The sequence below is a fragment of the Chelonia mydas genome, chromosome 9, assembly GCF_015237465.2.
Source record: "Chelonia mydas isolate rCheMyd1 chromosome 9, rCheMyd1.pri.v2, whole genome shotgun sequence".
NCBI classification, from domain to species: Eukaryota; Metazoa; Chordata; order Testudines; family Cheloniidae; genus Chelonia; species Chelonia mydas.
Window position 1 is genome coordinate 22018789 of NC_057855.1, and position 25744 is coordinate 22044532.

At 41.1% G+C, this 25744-nt stretch overlaps 1 protein-coding gene across 19 annotated transcripts in view; it reads left to right on the top strand.

Annotated features, from left to right (window-relative positions):
- Positions 1 to 398: 398 nt before the first annotated feature.
- Positions 399 to 25744, top strand: part of LOC102943562 (NACHT, LRR and PYD domains-containing protein 1b allele 5) — a 39235-nt gene continuing 13889 nt past the window's right edge. Inside the window, exons 1-5 of one of the 19 annotated variants that reach the window (XM_037908551.2) lie at positions 399 to 796; positions 15076 to 15107; positions 21714 to 21764; positions 22567 to 22617; positions 23123 to 23152. In XM_037908551.2, coding sequence (XP_037764479.2) covers positions 408 to 796; positions 15076 to 15107; positions 21714 to 21764; positions 22567 to 22617; positions 23123 to 23152 — 553 coding nt within the window. In that variant the 5' untranslated portion in view covers positions 399 to 407. The remainder of the gene's footprint in view (positions 797 to 15075; positions 15108 to 21713; positions 21765 to 22566; positions 22618 to 23122; positions 23153 to 25744) is intronic. The other 18 variants (XM_043522142.1, XM_037908554.2, XM_043522144.1 and 15 more) reach the window with 18 other exon arrangements.

Sequence of the window (25744 nt, forward strand, 5' to 3'; positions counted from 1 at the left end):
AACCCTACATTCATGGTTCTGCATACAATTTTCCCACCCAGATGTAGCCCTCGGGCCAAAAAGTTTGCCCACCCTTGTACTACAGTAATGGGGCCATATAAGTACCTATAATACAATAACATCTAATTCTTATATAAGGCTTTTCATCAGTAGATGTCAATGTGCTTTACAAAGGAGGTTGGGCTCATTATACCCAGTCCACAGATAGGGAAACTGAAGCAAAGAGAGGTGACTTGCCCAAGGTCTCCCCGCACGCAGTGCCAGGACCAGAACCCTGACTTGTTGAGTCCTAGCCCTGTAGGTGCTCGCCAGCCCTGCTGGGTTGGCTGCTCCCTGCCCCGGACAGCGCAGGGGCGATGGAGCTCCAGGAGCTGTGACACTGGGCTCTACCCTGCGTTTGGCGGTGGATGCGCTTCTGCTCAGCGGTCCCTCCTGCTGGTGCTGCCATCTCCTTCGCGGGGATTCCCCCGCCTCCGGGGCCCTGGCCAGTCTCCGACTGCAGCCGCTCTTCCCTCTCCCGCGGCGCTGCGGGCGGGAGGCGCCGAGTCCCCGCCGCACAAGCAGCAGCCCGGCGGCGCAGGCGCGTTCCCCGCTGGAGGGAACCCGGCCGCTTCCCCACCGGAGGCTTCTGTTGTTTTTTCCCCATCCTCCCCCCCACCTCTCCCGCGCTGAGGCGTGTAGCCGGGCGGCGCCTGTCGCTGCAGCCTCGACAGCCTGAGCGAGCTGTTCGCGCCCGCTGCTGCCCGGGCCCGGCCACGATGACGAGCGGCCAGGAGTGTCAGGATGTGCAGGGCAGGTGAGCAGGCGGGTCCTGGGGCTGGGCGTGCAGCGGGGTCCTGGGCTTGCAGCGGGGTCCAGGGCGCGCGGTGCAGCGGGGTCCAGAGCGCGCGGTGCAGCGGGGTCCAGGGCGTGGGGCGGGGTCCAGGGCGCGCGGTGCAGCGGGGTCCGGGGCGTGCGGCGGCGTCCAGGGCGCGCGGTGCAGCGGGGGGTCCTGGGCTTGCAGCGAGGTCCAGGGCGCGCGGTGCAGCGGGGTCCAGGCCGTGCAGCGGAGTCCAGGGCGCGCGGTGCAGCGGGGTCCGGGGCGTGCGGCGGGGTCCTGGGGCTGGGCGTGCGGCGGGGGCCGCCCGCGGGGCGCACCTGGCTGCCCGGGGACGGGCAGCCCTGCTGCTCCCGGCCGCGGGAATCTGGGGCAGGAGCCTGGGTACCAGGGACAAAGCGCCGCGCTCTCCGGGCCTGGGCGGCCTCTGCCGCAGGGGAGGCGGCTGAGTCGGGCCGGTGCGCGGGAAGCCCGGGCGGCCGCCGGGATAGGATGGGGCTGGGAGGCGGCCGCCGCACGGGGACAACAAAGGGCGCCATTGCAGGGCACGGGCCGGGGAGGCCACGCACGCTGAGCTCCCAGGGGGAGGGTGCCCGGGCGGACCGTGACAAGCTCCCTCCTCCACTGCAACCCCGGGAAGCTGACGGAGGGGGAAGTGGAGGCCTCCAGACAGAGCGATGCCTCCATCCCTCTCGGGTACCAGCCTGCAAGGGAGAGATGGACAAGCCCTGCTCGAGGCTACCGCGAGTGGAAGGGGCTGGTGGCAGGTACTGCGCCTGGGCCCGGCCTGTCTGCCCAGAGCCACGGCTTGCGTCCCACGGGGAACTGCCTCCCCCTCCGCCCAAGATTTCCCCTATGATCTTGGGCAGGTCATTTAATATACCCTTTGCCTCAGTTTCCCATGTGTAAAATGGGGATAATTGCACTTCCCTACCAGAGGAGACAGATACACTCGTTATTGCAAGATGGATGATCAGATCCTAAAGCGATGGATCTTAGATATAATAACAGGGGAGGGGTGGGGAACGGGGACAGGCGCTTCTACTTCATTTTGTCAAAGTTAATTTTTTCAGAAATTCACATCTTTATCTTCTGAGATGAAGTGCACAAACTTAGTGCAGAACCGGATGAAGTTTCTGATCTAAATATTTATTTTTCATTTTCTGATTTAAAGAAAACAGTCACAGAAAAATTCTTGAAAAAAACATTAAAATGAGTGCATAAACATTTGGCTTTGCCTGCAAAGCCTAAACCATAGTTTATCTGCAAAACGGTTTCACTTTCTGTTCTAGTAGCAGCCGGAGGTTCAGAATAACAATCCTCTGGTTCATTTATTGCGCACACTGAGATACATGAGGTTGCCCCATAATAATTATGTCTTAAAATCCTTTTCCTCTAGATAGTAAATGGCTGGTCTTGGGTAACAATCCATTATCTTGAGTTGCATCTCAATTTTTTCTTTTTCTTTTTCACTGGGGCATATTCCTGTTCAACTGAAAGGAGGTGGGGAGAAAATAAAAAAGCAAAGAATGGAAACTTTCCAATGAAGATTAGATCTTATTTAGTAAAACCAATGTTCAGAGTCTCAAATGTATGTCAGTAGTAGTTGATGGGTAGCAAAATGTGAAAACTCCATTGACCACCTTGAAAGTCCTAGGAAGAAACAGTTTTACCTTGTATTAAAGAATCAAGGTAAGTATAGGAGCTGCTGGGGAACTACTAATGTTTGTAGCTAAATGCCCAGTATTTATTGCCCAGGTTATTTGTACCCATTGCATCAGATAAGCAGAAGTAGCAGCAAGTAGTCCTGATCCGCTGAATTCCAAACACAGGCCTGGATGAGAGAGGAGAGGCAGGAAGGGAATGAAAATAGTGGGTCTTGTGGCATCTTGAGATGAAAAAGGCGACCACTGACTATATAGCCTCTCTCCGGGCTCTCAGGATTTATCTAACAGCAACTTCTTTGCTAATAAAAGTGCAAGCAGAAAATGTCTGCAATCCATGTTCTGGCACTTTTCTGCTTAGTGTGAAGATAAAACTAAAGTCAATTCTACAGCCTCATTTACCTGTTTATCATTCCACTACAGAAATAACTTACAGTTTAAAGTTTGAAAGCTGCTTATTACATAAAAATGTTTATTTGTACTTAGAACGTTTTTACTGAGTTGCTTTGAGAAAAGACTGGAGGCCAGTTGCAATGTTATGGGCATTGACACATTTTCAATAAAATACTCATGTATCAAATTTTACATTGATCCTGCCATTTATTTTTCTGAGTTATCTACTTGCATGTTGTGATGGAAAGTTTAAATTCCATTATAATGTGTAGTGATGCAGTGTGAGGAGTGCTGAGGACAGTCTACAATCCTTTTTTTACAGTAAAGTTATTATTGCTAATGTCCATTTTGCCTCTGCATGACTAACCTGACACGGTGTCAGAAGACAAACAATAAACACTGCAGAATTTTGTCAAACTGCCAAAGTTCCATGCACCAGAGAGCTTCAGTTTCAACAGACCATCAGACTGGCCTGATTGGAAGGAGCAATTTGCATGTTTCCGCATCACAACTAAACTCCACAAGAAGAGTGGAGAGGTGCAATGTAGTTCTGTAGTCTATGGCCATGGGCAGGAAAGCTGAACTTATCTTTAAATCCTTTGCCTTTGGAGAGGAGACCCACAAGAACAATTATGCTGTGCTGCTGGCTAAGTTTATGGGCTTTTTATACCTCACTGTAATGTGGTTTATGAGTGAGCATGTTTCTACCAGCATGTCCAAAAATGTGAGGAGTCTGGATTCTTTTATGAGAGGCTTGTATGGCATGTCAGAAAACTGTGACTTTGAAGACAAAAAGTGAAGAGAACGTTAGAGACAGCAGTGATTGGCATTTTAGATCAGGGACTTTCAGAGAAACTGTAAGTGAAGAGAGATTTAACCCTTCACACAGCAATAGAAATGGCAAGACATCTGGAAATGATTAAAAATCAAAACAGAGACCAGTGGCCACCAGAAAGTAACCTAGAGGAAGTGACTTACAAACAGAATCACTATAGGAGATATAACACAGTTGCAAAAAGAAATTGTAATAAGTACTCAAAGCAATGTGGGGTAAGCCCCAGGCAAAGTCTAACACTTTTCAGACGAGATGCACAAGATATGGAAAAGATCACAGTCCAAATGCTGTAAATCCACAAAAACTGGGCATTTTGCCACTGTCTGCCACATAAAGGCAGTATGGGAAGTGATTGCTGAGGGTACATCTACATGGTGAGCATCAGTGAGTCTCAGAGCCCAGGTTGACAGACTTGGGTTTTCAGGGCCCATGCTATGGCACTAAAAATAGCTGGGTAGATCAGGGGTTCTCAAACTTATTGCACTGCAACCCCCTTCTGACAACAAAGTTACTACATGACCTGAGGGAGAGGGGCCGGGGTGGTAGAGCCCAAACCCCTCAGCCCTGGGTGGGGAGAGTGGGGGCTGCAGCCCAAACCCCGCCGTCCCAGGTGGAGGTAGAAGCTTCAGCCCCGGGTCCCAGCAAGTCTAATGCTGGCCCTGGTGACCCCATTAAATGGGGTCATGACCCACTTTGAGGTCCTGACCCACAGTTTGAGAATTGCCCACGTAACTTTAATTTTAATGTATATGTGATTAGAGTATTGGAGGCTGACAATCTCCATACTCTTAGTGACAGGTTTCAGAGTAGCAGCCGTGTTAGTCTGTATTCACTTCATCGTGAAGTGAAGCTGTAGCTCACAAAAGCTTATGCTTAAATAAATTTGTTAGTCTCTAAGGTGCCACAAGTACTCCTTTCCTTTTTGCATACTCTTAGTGTGGTTGCCATGATGGGTCTAGTGAGAAAAGTGGAAGAAATTGGTGGAATATTTGGTGATATTGGACTTTTAAAAGGAGATCCAGTAGAAATCATCTCAAGAGACAGTGCTGAACCATATAGCATACATATGCCCTTCATAATTTCTATCCCATTACTTCATAAAGTTGAAACTAGTTAAAGAGAATGGAAAAGAATGATATAATTGAGAAAATTGCTGAGCGCACTGCATAGTATACACTGATAGTATGAGTGTATGAGTTATGAGTTAAACTGTTATGAGTTAAAATGGGAATATACAAATCTGGGTGGATCATAAAAGACTTAATGAATCAGTAGTGATAGAAAAATATATCCTCCCAGTACTAGAAGAATTCCTCCCTAAAGTGGCAGGAGCTACTGTATTCTCCAAGCTAGATGCCTCAAATGGTTTCTGGCAAATTCCTTTAGCCAAAGAGAGTGCTAAACTGACTACATTCATTATGCTGTTTGGGAAATTTTGCTTTCAAAGATTACCTTTTGTGATTACCAGCGCTCCTGAAATTTTGCAAAGAAAGATGGCAGAGCTGCTTAAGAACATAAATGGGGTTGTCATTTTTAGGGATGACATTTTAGTATACAGGTCATCAATGGGAGAACATAGCAAAACCCTCAATAAAGTTCTGAGCTTAATCAGTGAGTCTGTACTCAAGCTAAATAAAGAGAAATGTGTTTTCCACCTATGTCAAATTGAATTTTTGGGATAGATAGTAACCAAAGATGGAATTAGTCCTACCCTTGAGAAAGTAAAAGCAGTTAGAGAATTGAATGTACCAGAACTGAGATACATGCTGGGGATGATAAATTATCTTGCCTGATACCTGCAAGATCTTTCTACAGTGACAAAACCTCTGATAAAATATTAAGGTCCAATACATCCTGGCTATGGGTACAAAATCAGGAGACTTCCTTCAAAAAGGTAAAAGAAGTGATCTCAACTGCTCTACTTTTAATGTTCTATGATGTAAACAAACTCTCAATGGTTTGTGCTGGTTCCAGTAGCTATGGCCTTGGTGGTGCATTCTGCTCTCGTCCACTTACAAACAGAAAAAGAATATGCACAGTTTTAAAAGGAGTGCGTGGCAAATGTATGGGCATATAAGAACTACAGATATCTTTGTGGATTGAGTTCCTTTAAACTGATAACTGACAGGAAACTTCTATCCTTATCAACAGAAAGAACCAGTCACTTATCCCAGATCAATTATACTCATATCTCAAACCAATTACAATGCTTGTAGCCAGTCATGTAATAATGTAAAGTTTATTAACTAGGAAAAAGAAATCAGTTGTTTACAGGATTAAAACAGGAAACATACACACAAATGAGTTGCAGTCTCAGATTTTAAAAGGTAATATAAACTTCTATAATAAGCGGCTCTATATGTCCTAGGGCTGACCCCTGTCAAGCAGCATGGGGATCTCTTGCTTATGTTTAGAAATCTTTGCCCTCAGAGTCGAGACAGCATAAAGAGACCCCGTTTCTCCTTGTCATGGATCTTTATCCCCTTCACCTCAAAATCCAAGCTGCTGGGATGAGTTTGTGCACATGCCCCCCCTTCCTGAACTGAGTTAGGAATGCCATTGACTAGGTCTCTGTCCTTTGATGCTACGCAATGTCTCATTAGCCTTCAGTGAGCCATCTTGTGTGCAGGATGAGCACTTTAATTAATGCTTCGTTTCCTGTTTGCTGAGTTACACAATTACAGAGGTTTACAATACAGACACTCAATATAACTTTATACCGTGGGATACAGATATTATAAGTAGGATTAATGCATGCACCATCCTACAAGTATTTCATAAAGTCTAAACACATTCTTATAACACTAATATCTGTTTTAACTGTATTAACCCACAGCTAAGCCAGACTGGTTTTCAGCTATGCCTTTGTCAGTGTTCAGTGAGGCCTTGGGTCTTGGCATGAGCTGGCCCTGGTCTGGAAGCATTACACCCAGATCATACACTGTTGAGATAGACAGTGGGGCTTTCAACAAAACCGTCAATCTCTTCAGTTCGTTGATTCAACAATCAAAACTGAGCACACTACAGATTGCAGATGCAGAACCAGGAGCAGAAGATTCACCTGTTCCACACCTCCCAGAGAAAGCTGTTGCAAACAAAAGGCAGACTAGTCACCACCTTGTTACCTGTTCTGGCTGCATAGTTAAACAAACAGTATGATTTAGGGATGAGTAACAGACCAAAATTTGTTTAGATTTAAAGTTAGTTTGAAAAAAATAGTTTTCTGGTTTTAAAATTGTTAAAATGCAGAAAAGAAAAATTAAAAGGGAGAGAGTTGGAAAGTTGAAATTGCATTACAATGTTTAGTCAATAGGTGGCTTTGTGTGAAGAATACTGCAGCACATCTTTCCCTAGTGCTGGAGACAATGTACCTTTTTTTTTTTTTTTTTTTACAATTAAGTTGTTGTTGCTAGTGTCCATTTGGCCTCTGTCTCTGTGTGGCTAACCTGACACGTAACATAAACACCCTTACTATATGAGATTAATAACAATAGTAATCTATATTAAGAAAATGTCAGAAAATTACATTAAAAGACTGTCTTCCCCTGCTTAACCTGCTCTCCTCAGGAAAGCCTTGAGTGATTAGGTGATCCTTGCAGTTGATCTGGCAGGTTAAAAAATATGGGCTTTGCCAGACCAAAGGGGGAAGTGAATTACAGAGTTGAGGGCCCTCTGTTGAGAATACCCTGTCACCGACTTAAGCTAGTAATTCTAGGGATCTTCAGCAAATGATGCCCAGTTGATCTCAGCTGCAAGTTAAAGCAACTAAGTTCTATTGGCTTTTAGATACTTAGGAATGAAACCATAAAAGACTCATAGGTCAATACCAACACCTTAAATTGTACCCAGAAATGAGTTGGGAGCCAGTGAAATATCCAGAGCATAGGTGTGATTTCTTTTCATGAAACACCTCTGAGTAAGCAAGCAACTGCATTCTGCACTACCTGAATTTTCCAAATGTTATTTATGTGGAGTCCTCTGTAGAGTGCTCTGCAATAATGCAATCTCTGTGAGACAAAAACATGGGTGTTAGTGGCTAGGTAGATAATGGCTAGCTAGTTCCAGGAGGAATTCCTTGGCAAGTGAAGTCAATGGAAAAAACCAACAGGACTACCATTATTATTTGTCCAAAAGCAGCTCAAAATCCAGTAAAACTTCTGAACTGTGAACTTCAGTGATAGTAGAAGCGACACATTAATATTAAATCTGCCATTTTCTCTAAATGTTTCCTGAATTCTCCAGAACAGGCTTGTGCTCTCATCTCAACTGGACGCTGGGAAAGCTGAGTTACAAAATGGCCTGGTTTTGACAAGAGAGACACATGGAGCTCTGTGTCATCTGTGTATTGATGGATACAGCAACCTAAATATCTCACTCTTTCCCCAGCAGCATCTTAGGGTGAATTGTAGAATGGAGAGATGACAACATAGACCTTTGTTGAACCCTATAAATGAGAGTACCTTAGGCTGATGAACAGTCATCTTGTAAAAACAGTCGTTGCAAAGAGAAATGAATAGAGTCCCTTAAAAGCAACTCCATTTAGCCCTGCCAACATCTGCAAATGCATCAACACTACCTCATGGTTAGAAGTATTAAAGTCAGCGAACAGATCTGGAAGAGTCATGTGGGTGTCTCATCTTTGTGCATTGCTGGAAGGAGATTGTGCTGGTTTCAGTGGTGCACAATCTCTGAGCCATACCTTGGCTTCAACACAGGTTGAAAAGGGTCAGAGAAATCTGCGGCCATTAACAGGCCCAGGCTTTGTTCTCAGTCCCCTTCTCCTCTTTCCCTTTGTTTTTTCCCAAAGCCTTCTCTCCTTCCGTGGCTTCAGTTACCACCTCTTTTTGTGGTGCTGTATAAATGCTCACTACTACAGCTGCTATTACTACCAATAAACAAATATTTAATAATAATAATAATAATAATAAATAATAATAGTGTGTTTTTTTTAAACAATGGTAATACCTTGGAAAATTGAATTGAAAATCTGAATTGCATACTCCATTCCAGCTGCTGCCTCAGGCTTTTTGCTCTCTTGGGCTAGCACTCTTTTTGTGCTTCTTAAGAACTGTGTCTTTGTTTTTTCTGCACCAGTAAAGTAGTTGTTTTAGTGACAGTGTGGCATTTTGATTATCTTCTTAACTAACAATTAAAAGACAGTATTGCAAGTATGGTTCCTACTGCACTGTCTAAATACTTAGAAAAAAAACGGCCCCTGGAAAACAGTATTCTCTTTCATGGATGACCACTGCAACAAAGCAGAAAGTCCCTGGCAGCAGTAACTGAGGAAGGAGGAGAGCCTGTGATTTAGATTGTCCCTTGCTTTTTAAAGATATCAGTATCCATTATGATATTGATTATATCGGATAGGTTGTGGATTTTTAATAAGTTCAGCACAAATTGAACTTCTCTTTACTTATAGTTATCTTAAAAATAGTTGGTCCATCATTTTAGTTTCTCAGTTTCTTGCACTCTGAGTATAACACAAAATATTGCACACATTTGCATTACAGAGGCATATCATACATATATGTATCAGGCATGCTTTGAGTAATAAGAATTACATTTTGTATGTTGATGCAATTTTCCAAAAACCCCAATAGCTGGAAGAAACCTACATTTGTTTTTTTGAGAAGACAGGTTACAATTGGGAAGGAACAGCTAGCAATTGTATATATAGCGATGCACTGTTTTTAATGCCTACCAATAACTATAAATAGTAACTGGCATATACCAAAATTGGCTGCAAACAGAAAGTGGCATAACGGCATATTGAACTATCTGGTTGTACATTAACAGACCTTGTTAATTTTTAATCTTATCTCTACAACATTAAGGGATATGTGTAACTTAACTACAAGAGCCTGATTTTTACTCCTTACTTAGACAAAAATTGTTTAAGAATTGGTCTGATTAATTATATATTGTGATTGTGGTATTGTGATCAGCAGCTTTAAATCTGTCATCCCTCTTTAGTATGTGAAGAGTGTAGAAGGAACATGGAAGTAATCTAAACACATTTGTGTAATTAATAAAAAATAGATCCTGCAAGTAATCAGATATATAGCAACATATTTAAATTTCATGTTATTACTGCTGGGAATAATTTAATCATATAAGAGGTAAATTCTGTCTTGACACATTATAAGATGACTGGTTAAGGAACTTATTTGTAGTGATATTCTTAAATTAGCTGGGTTGAGTTGGTGGGTTTTTTGGTAGCTAAACTGGCATTGTTTTATTACTGATCCAGCAAATAATGATGTTTCAACCTACCCACATACCACATGATATTGTTACAAGAAGAGAGTATGTTGATTGCTTTCAGTGGGTATATCTATAAAGTGCAGGGTAGTAAAAGGTAGTGACGCATGAGGGAGAAGATGGAACAAATTTGGCAGGCCAGTTTTACCTTGAGGTCTTTCTCCTTGAAACCAAAATCTTAATTCCTTCCGTTGTCTCATGCTTTTTGACTCCTCTAGTTGCTCTGCATGGATTTTTGTGCTTTTTGTCTTCTCCTGTAGTTGATTTGCATGGATTCCCAGTAGAGTTCAAGTGGAATAATTAGTAAAAGGGGTATAGTGCTCTGCAACTTGAGATAGAAGTCTGTGCATAGCTCTTGTCCCTGAAAAAGCACTTTGACTGTTATATTTAGGAGGTTACTTTTACAGGTAGTAAGGAATTTTCAGCAGAAACATTTTTTGTAGGAAAATGCTAATTCATTGAAACCAAAACTGTTTCTGGCAAAGGGTTGGTTTTGACAAATCACCCGATTAAAAAAAATTGAATATCAAACATTTGGAATTGTTGAAACATTGTTTTGACGTTTTTGAAAAGTTTCATTTTTTCCTTTGAAGTGACTTTTGATTTTACATTTATATTTTTTTTAAAAAAGGTTAAAAACAGAGAAAGGTTAGAACTGAAATGAAACATTTTGATTTGACCTGATCAAAAATCTATTTTTGGACTATTGATTTGTGAAAATTTTTGAAATTGTGACATTTCATTCTGATTTGTGACAGAAATTTTTTTCAAAATCCAGAAAATTCTCACAGCTTGAGAAAACCATTTCCCACCCAGCTCTAGTTACTTTATCAGTACTTAGTTTAAAAAAATATACCAAGGACCTGATCCAACTCCCCCTGAAGTCAATGGAGAGACTCATATTGACTGTGTTGGGAGTTTTGAAACTCCCATTGACTTTACTAGGAATTGGATCAGACCGCAAATGCTGGAAAGCTAATCTTCCAACTATAGCAGCTTAAAAAACAAATTCCAAGAAAGCTTTGTGATGTACACCCATGTCTAGAGCTCCATGTTTTTTGCAAATATTCAGTAACACTAAATAAAACAAAAAACAACGTATAAAAGGAAAAAAAGCAAAAAAGTCACCCCGCAGCAGGGCGAGTTCCTGAGTGGATAAAATGTGTAAAACATAAGTGTAACACCGACAGACCCCAGTCATTGGCAGGCAGGATTGAACCGGGGACCTCTGGAACTTAGTGCATGAGAATCTACCTCATGAGCTAAAAGCCAATGCTTGTCAGCTAAGGCTGTACAGCAGACTCATTTTATCTCTCTTTTTAAGTAGTCTCGGTGCCACTAGATGGGACAGAACACCACACTCACGAGGTGTAAGGGTTACACAAGGACAAAAAAATCCCCCCAAAATAAAACAAAAATTTATAAAAAAAATAAAAATAGTTTCACAAGGCTCTACCTATGTCACAAGACCAGCTGAGCAAGGCTGCTAAGTCTATAGTGTTAGGGAGTCCTGTGTCAAGGTCCATCAAGTATATTTGGCAGTTAGACAAATTGCTTTTGAAGCTATAGAGGGATCCCAAGGCCAGTACCAGCTGTTAAGACAACCGTGCAAAGCTATAAGATTGATGACTCTGTAGCTGTAAAAATATTTAGAACAACTGCAAGGATTGGACACATCCTTCACCAGATCCCCTATAACTGAAGATTTGGTTTATCTCAACCAGTTGTGGAGGGAAATGCAGGAGTTTCAGACTTCCCGGCGTCAGGGCAGGTACTCTGGGTCTGGAGGGTAAGAAACTGATGTGTGATAGATAATTTTGAGGTACCCCATAAATGGAGTCTCTCTGCTTGGACCTTGAAACATCCCAATCACACACACAGGCATGATAGCCTTGTGCAAGCACTTGTTCATTGGTTTGCTCCTTGTGATTTGTAGCATGGAATCAGGCCCACATGTGAGTTTGGGGTTTCTTAACAGTTGTTGATAATATTTGTCATTTGGTGCAATAACAAAAGCAACACAATTGTTCTTCCAAAATATCTTAATGAGCCAAGCCTAAAAATCAACACTGGCAGGTATTGGTTAGCAGAACGCAGAGAGCTTAATGAACACATTGGGGCAGGGAAATCTGTGTATACTCTACTTCAATTTGAACACTGACTCTCAGAATTAACGGAACACTGTTGAGGTTTTTCAGTCTTAAATTTGCATAATCAGAGAGTTGTTTCATGCTGTAGCACTATCTATAAGGGAGCCAGTGTGATTGTATGTTTCTCTGATATTTGAACACAGAATTCACTGTGAGGCACACTGTGAACAAACCAGTGCCCATACAGTACTGTTTTCATAGTGTTAATACATCAGTTTGCTTTTGTGTGTCTTACTCTTTTAAATATATACTGGGTAGAGCTGGTCAAAAATATTAATCGTTTTTTGCAATTTTTAAAAAATCCTTTGTTTTGACATTTTCCCTGAAAAAATTTGGGTTTGGTTTCTTGTTTCCCCCAACCTATTTCTCTCCTTCTTCTTTTCCCCCTTTTTCTTCTACTCCCCATTTTTATTGATATTGAAAAAATAGAATAAGGAACGCAACAGGAAGAGAAAGGGGAAAGAAGGAAAATGAAAAATCAGAACCTGAAAAATTTCAAACAAAATGCAAATTTTCCATGAAAATTTTCTTTTTGAAAAATAGGCCATTCTTCAAAGCTATTTTCAAATTTAAAAAATTGACCAGTTCTGTTACTGAGCTATGTTGCAAGCAGTGATTGTAAAAAGACAAAAATAAAATGGCACCACATTACAAGACTTAGGTAAGTGCTATCAAAGGAAACAACAGTTCAAGACATCAAGCCTCTCTCTATATTGCCTTCCCTTCCTTTATTTCCTTACCACTCCAGAAACTGAGGAAGAGATACTAACGTAGCTTGGACTGAAGTGATACAAGGCATTAATGAAAAGAAATTATACAGTAGAGTAGGTTTATGAACAAGGTGTTAAATAGTGTTAATGATAATTCATATGTTATTGATGAATAATATAAGAAAACAATAGGAAAAAGGCAGATTGTCAAGTTAATTAGGTGTGAATATGGAAATTAAAACACCTGTTGTTTTGATAATGTGTAATAGATCAAGAAGATCTAATTAATGGTTGAAATTAAAGGAAAGAAAATGTGGTAAGTATAAAGAAAAAGAGAATAAAAATGAACTTCAGACCATCAATCTGTCCGGTTAGAGTGAGGATTTAGTTTATGCCAGAATGTTATGCCTAGATGAAAGGTTTTCCTCACAGTGGTACTAGGAGCATTGTACTAGTGTTACTGGGAGGAGAATTTGATGATGATTATATAGTTTGGCACTGGGTTGCCAGATATTAGTATTGCCTTGTATTTTCTTACATTTTGAATCGCTGTGTCGCACAATAGATTCATTCACTGGCTTTTCATCTTCAGAGACCTGGCCCAACTCAACTTGAGACACCATAAATGGTCCTGGTTTTCAGAAAGTGCAAAATCATGCCCTTCTGCGGTATGTTGGATTGAACATACACAAATTCAGACACTTTACATCACTAGTCACTTAAAAATTTTTTTGCCTTGGTTTCTTAGGTTACACATAAAATTGAATTTTTATCCTTATCTAATACGTCCATATTACGTATTTTCATATAATTGGAAGTCTGAGCAAAAGAGAGGCCTTGTGAGAGTTTTGCCACTAATTTCAGTGGGGCCAGAATTTCACCCCAGGTTTTTGATAGGATACACATTGAAAGTCAGGACTATAGTGCATTGAGTTGCTTAATGGGGAAGTGCTACTTGTTCTTCTTTTAAGGAGCTTGAAACAAACACTTCAGAAATGTTTGTACTTTTAAATGGTCTTCATCATTTCATTACATTTCATGTGATTTTAATGTATTTTGAACTTACTGGGATGTAGAAATATGGATACCAAATAAAGCATTGAAAAGGTAATATAGCTTTAGACTCTGATACTGCAAACACTCATGCATATGAATAGCTTGATATGTTGTTTGCAGTGTTGTAGCCATGTTGGTTCCAGGATATTAGAGAGACAAGGTTGGTGAGATAATATCTCTGTGTAAGCTTGAAAGCTTGTCTCTTTTACCAAGAGAAGTTGGCCCAATAAAAGATATTACCTCAGCCACCTTGTCTCTCTAACTTTATATGTGAGAGTACTTAAAGTGAGTTTAGTGAGTCTACTCACATGCATAAAGTTACTCATGTGTCTTAAACCCTGGACCTGCAGACTCTTGTGCTCATGCTTAAATAGTTTAATTGAAGGTAAGTGAGTCGTTCTGTTGAAGTTAATGGGCGTACTCATGTGCTTAAGGTTAAACATGTGTTTGAGTGTTTGCAGGATTGGGGATCTTAGTTTTTATAATACATTTGCTGTCCTTTGGATACCCCAACAAATAATGACATTGTGTTCTGACTTGGCTTTTCTGATTATATTATAAGATAGCTACATTCTGCCATTTTATACGCAGATTCATAATGTTTCCGTAAAAATAAATTTTTAAAGAAAAATTTTATACTATGAAAGTTATTATTAAAGCATTGAAGCATTTTTGACATGGATTGGGTTACTTAATAATCCTTTATACTTTTTTCTCTTCATAATAGTCAACACCTAAACTAGTTGTTCTTTCTACTGTCTTTATGTCTGATCCTGCAAATCCTTTCTCACAAGAATAGACCTTACTTATGAAAGCATTTCCCCAGTGAGACTATGCACAGAGTCATTATGGGACCACCAGATCATCGAATCTTATGTCACAGGGCACTAAACACTACCCAGCTACCCGACACCAAGCCCACGACCAGAATTAGAACAAAGTTTTGCAGCCCAGAGGAGGCTAAACTATTCTGTGAGGGTGTGTAGGATCAAGCCCTACATCAGAATTACTCTTCAGATTTTCAGGATATTTAGCTCGTTATTTTTCATTTTGACTTTTGGGTTTACATTTAAAAATATTTCTTCTTAAATACCATGTTGTAGACTGGTCACTTGTTGGTTGTAGTAACAGAATATGGCAAAATGTAAACATATATTACTGACGTACCAATCGTTTTGTCTTCCAGTAGTGATGATGTTTCCTCTATAGAAGCAAAAGGTACAGTAACTTTTCAAAATATACAATAGTTTCAAATTGATTTGTTATTGGATTATCAACTCTGTTGAACTTGTCTCTCAATCTGATTAACCAAACTACATTTATTTTGTATCCCATTAGTCTCATGAATAAAAATTTGTGGGGTTTTGTTTGTTTTCTGTCATTTATATTTTTCTCAGATCCGTCATATATTCCTTTCATGTTATAAATGTATAAAAATATCATGATTAGAGGAAAGGTAATCATGCATTTATAATTCAGTATGATGGCTTTGTCTAACTTCTGTGTATCACATTTAAAGCATGGTTTATTCATATAATGCCAAATACTGCAGTTAGTGGGTGTTTTGTGTGAGATAAGGTATGGCTGAATTTGACCTATAGTGCCCTTACAATTTCAGTTACAGTAAATGTGTAAAAAGAAACTATGACAGATATTGCTTGAAATTATGATAGCTACAATAAAGACAGGATGATCTATACAGATGCTCTTATACATCTAAATTCTTGTATGCTCTTAATAATCCCAGTGTGAACTAAGTTCCTTTGTTTAATGCACATCTTCATTTTACCCCCCATATAGCGCAGTTCTATGGCCTATGTTATACAGGAAGTCAGACTAGATGATCACAATGGTCCCTTCTGGGCTTGGAATCTCTGAATAGCTTCCTCTCTTTTTTGGATGTACTATGGTAATGAGTAGGGGAATCAGTAATTCTGCTGTCATGGCACAAGTTTTCTGGCTATGAAAGAAGAGTGAGTGACCTCCTCCAGAATGATTCTAGGTGATTATGCATCACCTTCCCTGTACACTAGTGGCAGGCATGGTGACAGAGTGGGTGACCGCAACCTTTTCTTTCTCTCCTGCAGCTGTAATATGTCACTGCTCCTTCTCACTGATCTTCAGCACCTAGAATTGAGAGCCCCAAATTTGCTACTGGTTACAAACCTCGTAGTTTCTGGTGGCATAATGTTATGCTTTCCTTAAGCCACTGGATAGGCAGAATTTTGAAGGGTATATTCAATAGTGAAGAAGTCTTTAAAAGGAGAGTGAAGTTAGTTCAATAAGTATCAATTTACAAGGGTAAATTGAAGACAGCAGCCAAATTCTCTGCTTCCTGGAGAACTAAGAGAAAGTCTCAAAATGACTGAAGTCACAAATGCAAGCTTTTAACTTCTTGATTGTTTTTAGTTGTTCCTTGAGCCAAATTATCTTTATGAGAGGAAAAAATAATAGGTTGAGTTAGAATAACAAGGACAGCAGCATAATTAATTACTAAGCTATGGAGTCTGGGAGAGAAGGAAATAGGAATTTACTGTCAAATCATGTCAGTAATTCAGCCATAGGTTTACTCTCCCCAAATATCATGAGCCATCTGATCCAGTTATGGCTAGATGCTGTAACAAAAGAGGCATGATGTGTGCCCACATTTCCTCCTTTAAACACACACCACTCCATAGGATGAAAGATGTCATACTTTCCAAAACAAAAACTGGGACACTTTTATGACCAATTTTTTAGGGTTACAAACTCCTATAAAAGTGCACTCTTTTTTAATGTGTGCTGATGTTGCTACTGCCAGCTCTTAACTCAGCAGCAACATGTATTTCTCCAGTGGGAGGATGTTTTTCAGTAATCCGGTGTTATGAATAAGTTTATCATGAAACACTGGACTAATGTCATTAATAACCATTTTGAGCAAAAGATTGATTTTCATAAAGTCATTTAACATTTGTCTGAACTCCAAACTGTTCATCACAATGAATACTGTTCGTGGTAAACACAGAGCATATTATTGAAGAAACATTTTGTAGTTATTAAAAAAAACAGAGCATTTTGACTGATGAAATGAAAAGCCAGAACATTTTGGGTGGACCAGAAGAAGTTCTTGGGACACTAAGATATAATTTGAAAAACCAGGACTGTCTTGGTAAAACAGGATATTTGGCTACTTTATGTAAGATTATGCTATCATGTATTCCCATCTCTTGGTAAATCATACATATTTGATACAGGATCAGAGTTAAAGTTATTTATGGAACTTTAATTTAGCATTTTCGGGTTTTCAAACACTGATTATTTTTATAATAAAATAAAAACCAGCAGGATCTTATTAAAGGGAAAAAGGCAAAATACCACATTTATTGTGAATACAGAAAGAATCATAGTAAGCAGTTAGTTATAGCTATACCATTCCATTCAATCTCATATTTATTCACACATTCATTCATACAAGCACACACACACACAGGTTCTGCAAGGTTGTTATCATAGTTATCAGCCTTAGAGTTGCTCATGCCAAGCCACTGGCCAGGTGGCCTGGACATGAGGAGGGAGCAGGGCCTTGTCAGATGCTCATCTGATGCTCCTGGAAGTTGGTTTGCAGAATCAGACCCCCAAAGTTCTCACTTTTTAGAGTTTATTTTTATAGGAATTTCTTCCTATGCCAGTCTATGGGAATTGCTTCATCATGCTGTTGCTGAATCAGTCAGCAGATAGCACATTCCTGACGGCTCCGTGCTGCTAGAAGTTATCTTGTTCTTTGGTTCTCCCATTCTTGAGGCTGTTGGGTGGATTCCAGTCTGCCCTCCGGGGGTCCTCTGGTTATTTCCACTTGACGCCTTCTTCAGCCGATGGACACTGGATTCTTAGGCTGGCACCTCGCTGATCATTCAGTTATTATCCACACCAAGCATCCATCCACATACATCCTCTATCTCTATTTTAATCACAATTGTTAATACAACAAAAGGGCAGGGAGTCTCTGAGTGCTGTTTCTGTTGTTACAGAGTATTGCTTTGAGTCTCTCTCTCTGTGTGAGTAGTTGTTATTACAAAGAATTGCTTTGAGAACAGACTCTGTCTTAGAATGTACTAACGCAATTAGCAGCTTGCAAGTTTAACACATAGAGGGAGAGAAACAGTACCAAAAACCAGGAGACCTCTTAATTAGTAATACCCTGGAATTTAAACTATGGGGAATCAAACTCATTTGTGATTTTAATACAGAACTTCTTTAATATGATCCAATACTATAACATTCTGATCAGGCTTTCTTCTCATAAGATATTTACAATCCTAGCTCTATCTTACCAAAGTTTTTGGGGTTTTTTGTTTTGTTTTGATCTAGGTTAATCAGAGAATTATGTAGACTAATAATAATTTTCTAAATAAAGAAATCACTACTTTTACACTTCCATTCGCATTTAGAAATGGACAGGTACTCGCTCTCTCTCTCTCTCTCTCATCTTTGAAGAGGAAACAGTTTGTGTTTAGACTAAAGAATCTTAATATAAATTTGTGTGGATTTAATTTTGCGCCTAGCTGTCCATGGTCCTGGTCCATGACTGATGCTCCTGGGTGCTACCACAATACAAATGATAAATTATAATAATTATAATAACTGAGCAATGTTGTGCTATTTTATAATAAAGTTGACAGAAACATTCATGAGGTTTAAGTTTTTGCCAGATAATGGCAAAAAAGACATCTAAAAAAAAATAAGACCAATATAACTGGCCCAGCTAAGCAAGTCCTACACTCAACTTGGTAGCCATGGCATGAGGGAGGAGGCAATGGGGGTCACACAGCCTCTGGCCCATTGGGGAAGGAGGAATGGGGGACACAAAGTCCTTGGCATAAGTGGGGAGGGTGGTAGGGACTCCCTGAAATAGAAGGGGATGGGAGGGTGCAAGAAAAGGGGTGCAAGGAGCCCATGGTGTGTGCCGTGAGTTTGGCCTGCAGAAGCTATTGAGTATGCAGTCCCCTAGTGGTAACAGTTCATAGGTCTAGGCCAGCGGCTCTCAACCCACGGGCCCGCATGCAGCCCAATTAGCACACAGCTGCGACCCAGCTAGCGAACAGGAGCGGCTAACAGGGGAGTTTTGTGAGGAAGTTTAGAGGGAGAGTCGGGGGGTGGGGTGGGGACTAGATACACTTAACATTCTTTAAACTTAAAGCCAAAAACACCCCCTGATAAAAACAAAACATCAACAAAGGAACTCAAGCTGCAGGAGTAAAAAGAGAATGCAGGCAGAAGTCCAGCAACAGAGTGGGGGATATCCAATTTATTGCACCCAATGCAGCATGTATGATTACCTGCCCTATAGGCAGGTGGCATATGTATGTGTTCGGTTCAAGGAGCTCCTGGTCCTCGGAGACTGAGTATGGGCTTTGGAGACCAGAGTGGCTGAACTGGAGGGCTAAGGGAGACAGAGGTACATAGATGAGACTTTCTGGGACGCAGTAGAACGGTCCCACCCCCGTCTGACAGCTTCCGTGCTGTTGAGGAGGATGAAAGTCTCAGGGAAGGAGACCGTCCAACTGGAGCAGAGGGAAACGATCACATAGTTGGGAGGGACCCTACTTCCATATGACTTTGTGGTATCCTCTCACACTGATGACATCTCTCCAGGGGAGGGAACTCCAGTTATTAGGAAGAGACAGGTAATAGTTATGGGGAATTTGATCATTAGAAAAATAAATAGCTGGGTTTGCGATGACTGGGAGAACCGCATGGTGACTTGCCTGCCGGGCGCCAAGGTGGCAGATCTCTCAAAACATCTAGATAGACTTATGTGTAGTGCTGGGGAGGAGCCGGTGGACGTGGTACATGCAGGTACCAATGACATAGGGAAGGATAGGAGAGAGGGCCTGGAGGCCAAATTTAGGCTGCTAGGTAAGAGGTTGAAGTCCAGGACTTTCATGGTAGCATTCTCTGAAATGCTTCCAGTTCCACATGCAGGGACAGTTAGACAGGCAGATCTGCAATGTCTCAATATATGGATGAGATGATGGTGTAGGGAGGAGGGGTTTAGATTTATTAGGAACTGGGAAAACTTTGGGGAAAGGGGGAACCTATACAGGAAGGATGGGGTCCACCTAAACCAAAATGGAACCAGATTGCTGGCACTTAAAATTTAAAAGGTTGTAGAGCAGTTTTTAAATTCAGGGCTCGTGGAAAGCCGACAGGTGTGAAGGAGCATGTGGTTCGGACAGAGACATCCCTTAGAGGAGGCTTTTAATGGAGATTCTCTATGTCCTAGTAAGCAGGAGAGGATGGAAGATAATAAAATACGGGTAGGATCTGATAAGAAACAGTCAAATGAAAAAGAGTCCCATTCAATTTCATCTTTTTTTTAAAGTTCTTATATACAAATGCTAGGAGTCTAAATAATAAGATGGGTGAACTAGAGTGCCTCGTATTAAATGAGGATATTGATGTAATAGGCATCACAGAAACTTGGTGGAATGAGGATAATTAATGGGACACAGTAATACCAGGGTACAAAATGTATCGGAAGGACAGAATAGGTTGTGCTGGTGTGGGGAGTGGCATTATATATGAAAGAAAGCATAGAATCAAATGAAGTAAAGGTCTTAAATGATCCAAACTGTACCACAGAATCTCTGTGGATGGTAATTCCATGCTCGAATATTAAGAATATAGCAGTAGGTATATATTACCAACCACATGACAACGAATAGTGATAGTGACTGTGAAATGCTCAGGGAGATTAGGGAGGCTATTAAAATAAAAAACTCAACAATAATGTGGGATTTCAACTATCCCCATAGTGACTAGGTACATGTCACCTCTGGATGGGATGCAGAGATAGTTTCTTGACACCTTAAATGACTGCTTCTTGAAGCAGCTAGTCCTGGAACCCACAAGAGGCAAGGTAATTCTTGATTTGGTCCTAAGTGGAGCATAGGATCTGGTCCAAGAGGTGAATATAGCTGGACTGCTTGGTAATAGTGACTATAATATAATTAAATTTCTCCTTCTCATAACACAAGAACTAGGGGTCACCAAATGAAATTTATGGGAAGCATGTTTACAACAAACAAAAGGAAGTTTTCCTTCACACAATGCACAGTCACCCTGTAGAACTCTGCCAGAGGATGTTGTGAAGGCCAAGACTAAAAGGATTCAAAAAAGACCTAGATAAGTTCATGGAGGATAGGTCCGTCAATGGCTATTAGCCAGGATGGGCAGGGATGGTGTGTCTAGCCTCTGTTTGCCAGAAGCTGGAAATGGGCGACAGGGGATGGATCACTTGATGATTACATGTTCTGTTCATTCCCTCTGGGGCACCTGGCATTGGCCACTGTTGGAAGACAGGGTATTGGGCTAGACGGACCTTTGGTCTGACCCAGTATGACCGTTCTTATGTTCTTATATGTATATTCTTAGCTGTGTGCTAAAGGTCGCCGGGCCTGTGCAGCGGGGTCTGGGTTCCTGGCTGCCCAGCCAGCGGGGTTCAGGCTGCCCAGCCCGACGTGGTGAGGGGGTCAGGGCCGCCAGCCAGACCTGCAGGGTTCGTGGTCTGGGGCTGCCGCCTGGCCCCTCACCCTGGGCTCCACTCCTGGCTGCACTCTGTGGAGGGGGCTCTGTGCAGGAGGTGCTGCGCATAGGAGTCTGGGGGCGTTTTTGGCGGGGGGGGGGGCACTTTGGCACTGTGGGCCGCATAAAAATAGGTTGAGAACCACTGGTCTAGGCTCAGGGACTTTAACTGTTTGTATGTATTTGAAAACATTATCCATTCTTTCATTTTTCTTGTAAAACATACATGTTTAATCCCCTGCTGTATTTCTTTTTCTAAAGTAGAAAGTTATGGCACTAGAGAGGATGACTCAGCTCAAGAGTGTAAATCAGGTAAGCAGAAAAGTATTATTCTTACTAAAGCTCTAAGTCTTATTGAAGAATCCATTGAAAACTGCAAGCAGATAATCCAAATAATACTCTCTTCTTTGAGTCTGGGATATTTTACATTTTGATCAACACCAAACTTCACAGAACAGGCATGACCTACCGTTCTGATCCTTTTTAAAGGTGCCTAAATAAGGTCTGTCATGTCACTGAGGTGTTATGTAAATAAAGGGAGGAATTTCTCATGATGTTTTGATAGAGTAAGCCTGTGGTATCATTTTTATGCTAACTCCTCAAATTGTGTTTTTTTCTTACCAGTGTTTTCTTTTCAGCTTACACTTTTAAATGTAAGGTAATGAAACCTTTTTGCAACACATTCACTGTCTATGGATCAAATCATGGCTGGTCTGTGCAGATATGCTACTGTGGGGAGAGGGTTCATGGAACTCTTTCCCCACTATGCCTGCTGTGGGCCAGCCATAGCTTAGATTGCTGACGGGGGGGCTTTATGTTATGGGGCTAGAGGTGGTCTCTCAGGTAGGAAGGTCCCAAACCATTCAGGGCTTTATATGTCATAACCAACATCTTAAACTCTACTCATAAACCAATAGGAAGCCCGTGCAGATTCTGGAGCATTGGTGTCGTATACTCCCAGCAAAAAAGCCCCCTCAGTAAGGGCCGCTGCATTTCTCTCTTATGTATATAACTTGTTGCCTGGCTAACCTGCTTGCATATCTAAATTTACGTTTTGTTTATCCATGAAGTTATTTAATTATTACCATGGCTAATGGGATGTAATTTTATTAAGGAGATGACAGTTCTGAAAATAACTCTGAAAGTAGCTCTGAAAGTGAGTCAGGTGAGTATTATGTTGCAATATCTATGTTTCATTGCACTCATTTAAGCTTTTAGATTGATCTTAAATGATTAAACACTACTGTTTATGTAAATAATTTCAAACCAGTTGTTTACCATGATTAGTTCAGTGATTAGATACTGAGAAGCTGAATAATATTTTATGTGCTCAAAATATTCTCATGGTCATTCATGAGTAAGGATTTACACAGAGAAGTAATAAAAAAAAGGCTAAAGTTTTTTTATTCTAGACACAATACTTGTTGAAATCATTTTTTGTTTCACAATAGTTGTCCTTAGCAACAAGAGGTCATAAATACACTTAAAAATTGGCAGCGAAAGTGGCAAAACAGGATGAACAGAAAAAGAATTGCAGGAAGTGATTGCTGTTAGTGAAAGGCATGCATGTTTTGAAGTATGTGTGTTATATTACCAGCAGTCTATTTATATTTCATACATGTTGATAATTTAATTTGTATTTAAATAATTAGAATGCTTTTTGTCTGCAGATACTGAGGAGACAACTACAAGAAAAACAGGTGAGTATATACACATTCGTTCTTATTTCTGTTTCCATAAAAGGACAAGTTCCATTAGTAATTCTTACAACAATTTATAGGGGGAAACGGGATGCAAGAGCAACCAAATGGCTGAGTGTTGATACAATGTGTAGCATAGTCTAGTTGTAAAGAATTTCTTCCTGTTAATCCCTCCCCAAATTAATAAAGAGCCCAGTTAAGAATTTATATTGTATGGTCTTACGCACTCATACCGTGTATTTATAAATACTTCCTGAATGCAATTTTAAAGTTGCAGAGTTATGAACCCTAAATTCAGGATATACCAAAGTTACTGTACTCCCTTGCATGTAAGCATTGCAAATAGCTATGGGGAAAACTAATCTCAGGTAAAATAGAGTTTACTCAAGAATGAATTCAACTCACAGCCTTGAATTATGTGTTCACATATTGTTTTTCAGATAACATAGTATAACAGCATGTCACACACACCTCCCTTAAGATAGTGTGATCATGTAATTAAAGACTCTCACAGCCTGATTCTGCAACCCTTTCGGCTGGCACTACTAATGTGAGTAAACATTACTCACCATGATTAAAGGCTGCAGAATCAGGTCAGTGGTGCATATTATCGGTAGAGCTGGTAGCGCCACCTATAGTTAAGGTAGCCTGACACTTCCCATTAAAAAACCCTGTTTTCAGTTGCTTATAACATTGCCAAACTTTAATGATTCAGACTGATATGTTCCATGCTGAGTGTTGAAGCTTTTTGCAAAGTTTCAGCAAAAATGGTCCATCCATTTTCAAAAACAATATTAGGGGAAAAGACATTGTTTTTCCCATATTTAAAGAGAAAAATTCTTACATCCATTTTATTGAGAAGCTCTAGTGCAGTGGTTCCCAAACTTTTTTTTTTGCAGACCACTTCAAAATTGCTGAGGGTCTCAGCAGACCACTTAATGATCTTTCCAAATGTTGTTTGTACCGTTAGCTAACTATTGTAAAGCGCTTTGCATAAAAGCACTATATAAAAAAAACTTTAATAATAATTAATGTTTTTTTGTTCTACAAATAAAAACACACCACTCATATTTTAATATCAGTAGTCTTACCTTTCTAATGCGATGGATGTGCTCTCTCTCCCCTGCTGTGGCAGCCCCTTAGCTGGGGCTAGGAACGAGCGGGGTCTCTCCCTCTCTTCTCCACCGAAGCAGCCCCTGAGCTAGGGCTGGGAAGGAGGGCCATCTCTCCCTGGCAGCCATAGCCCAGGAGCTGGGGAAAGTCGCCTCTTTCTCTGGCCGCCACAGCCCTGCACGTCCCAAATTCACCCCACTCCCTCTTCTCACCCCACTGCTCCCTCCCTCCTATCCCCTATTCCCCCCAGGGCCACCACCTCACCTCACATGTGCGTCTTCTCCAGGGTCCAGGCACCTAATTAGTGGAGCTGCGCAGGTGTGGCTCCACTAATTACTTGCGTGGCCCTTCATTCTCTCATGTGTGGCCACCCAGGCACGTGCCTTAGAGGGAACTATCCGCGGACGACCTGAAAGGAGCTTGCGGACTACTGGTGGTCTATGGACCACAGTTTGAGAACCTCTAATTAGGTGCCTGAACCCTGGAGAAGACGCACATGTGAGATGAGGTGGTGGCCTTGGGGGATATAGGAGGTAGGTGGGAGGGGGCAGTGGAGTGAGAACAGAGGTTGGGGGGCATTTGGGACGTGCAGGGCTGTGGCAGCCATAGAAAGAGGCGACTTTCTCCAGCGCCAGAGCAGCAGCTGCCAGGGAGAGACGGCCCTCCTTCCCAGCTCCAGCTCCGGGGCTGCTGTGGCGGGGGAGAGAGGGCACATCCATCCCATTAGAAAGGTAAGGCTACTGATATTAAAATATGAGTTGTGTGCTTTTATTGTAGAACAAAAAAATTATTATTATTAAGGGTTTTTTTATATAGAGCTTTTATCCAAAGTGCTTTACAATAGTTAGCTAACGGTACAAACAACATTTGGAAAGATCATTAAGTGGTCCGCCGAGAACCTCAGCAATTCTCAAGTGGTCAGCAAAAAATAAAGCTTGAGAACCACTGCTCTAATGCCTCTATGGTTTGGAGCTGGGACTTGAAATTTGGCCTGGGGGAATCACCCTGGTGTCAGGGATAGGCTTTTTGTCATCTATGTAAAAGAGTGTCTCAATTTGGCCAAGTTATAAGCCTTTAAAAATCTCACTTCACACATGCTCAGTAGAGATTTGTTAGAATTTGGCAGTTAAATTCTCTGAAGATTCCATCTGCTACTCCTGGGGGAATTCTGCACACACACAAAAAACTTCTGCACACAATATTTGAAAATTTTGCAAAATTCTGCATATTGTATTTGTCAAAATAACACAATATAATCATGCCAGTTTCAATTATTTTGGTATTTTATTTCAAAATATCTGTCAGTGAGTATGTCTGTAACAATACGACCAAAAAAAAAAGATTCTGGTAATTTTTTTTTACATAGATTCCTTACTACACATATTAATGCAGAACTTTGAGTAATTAATTTAAATTACAGTACAGAACTGTATTTTCTGCACCTGTCAGAAGTAGTGCAAAGGCTTGGGGGAGTCAGGG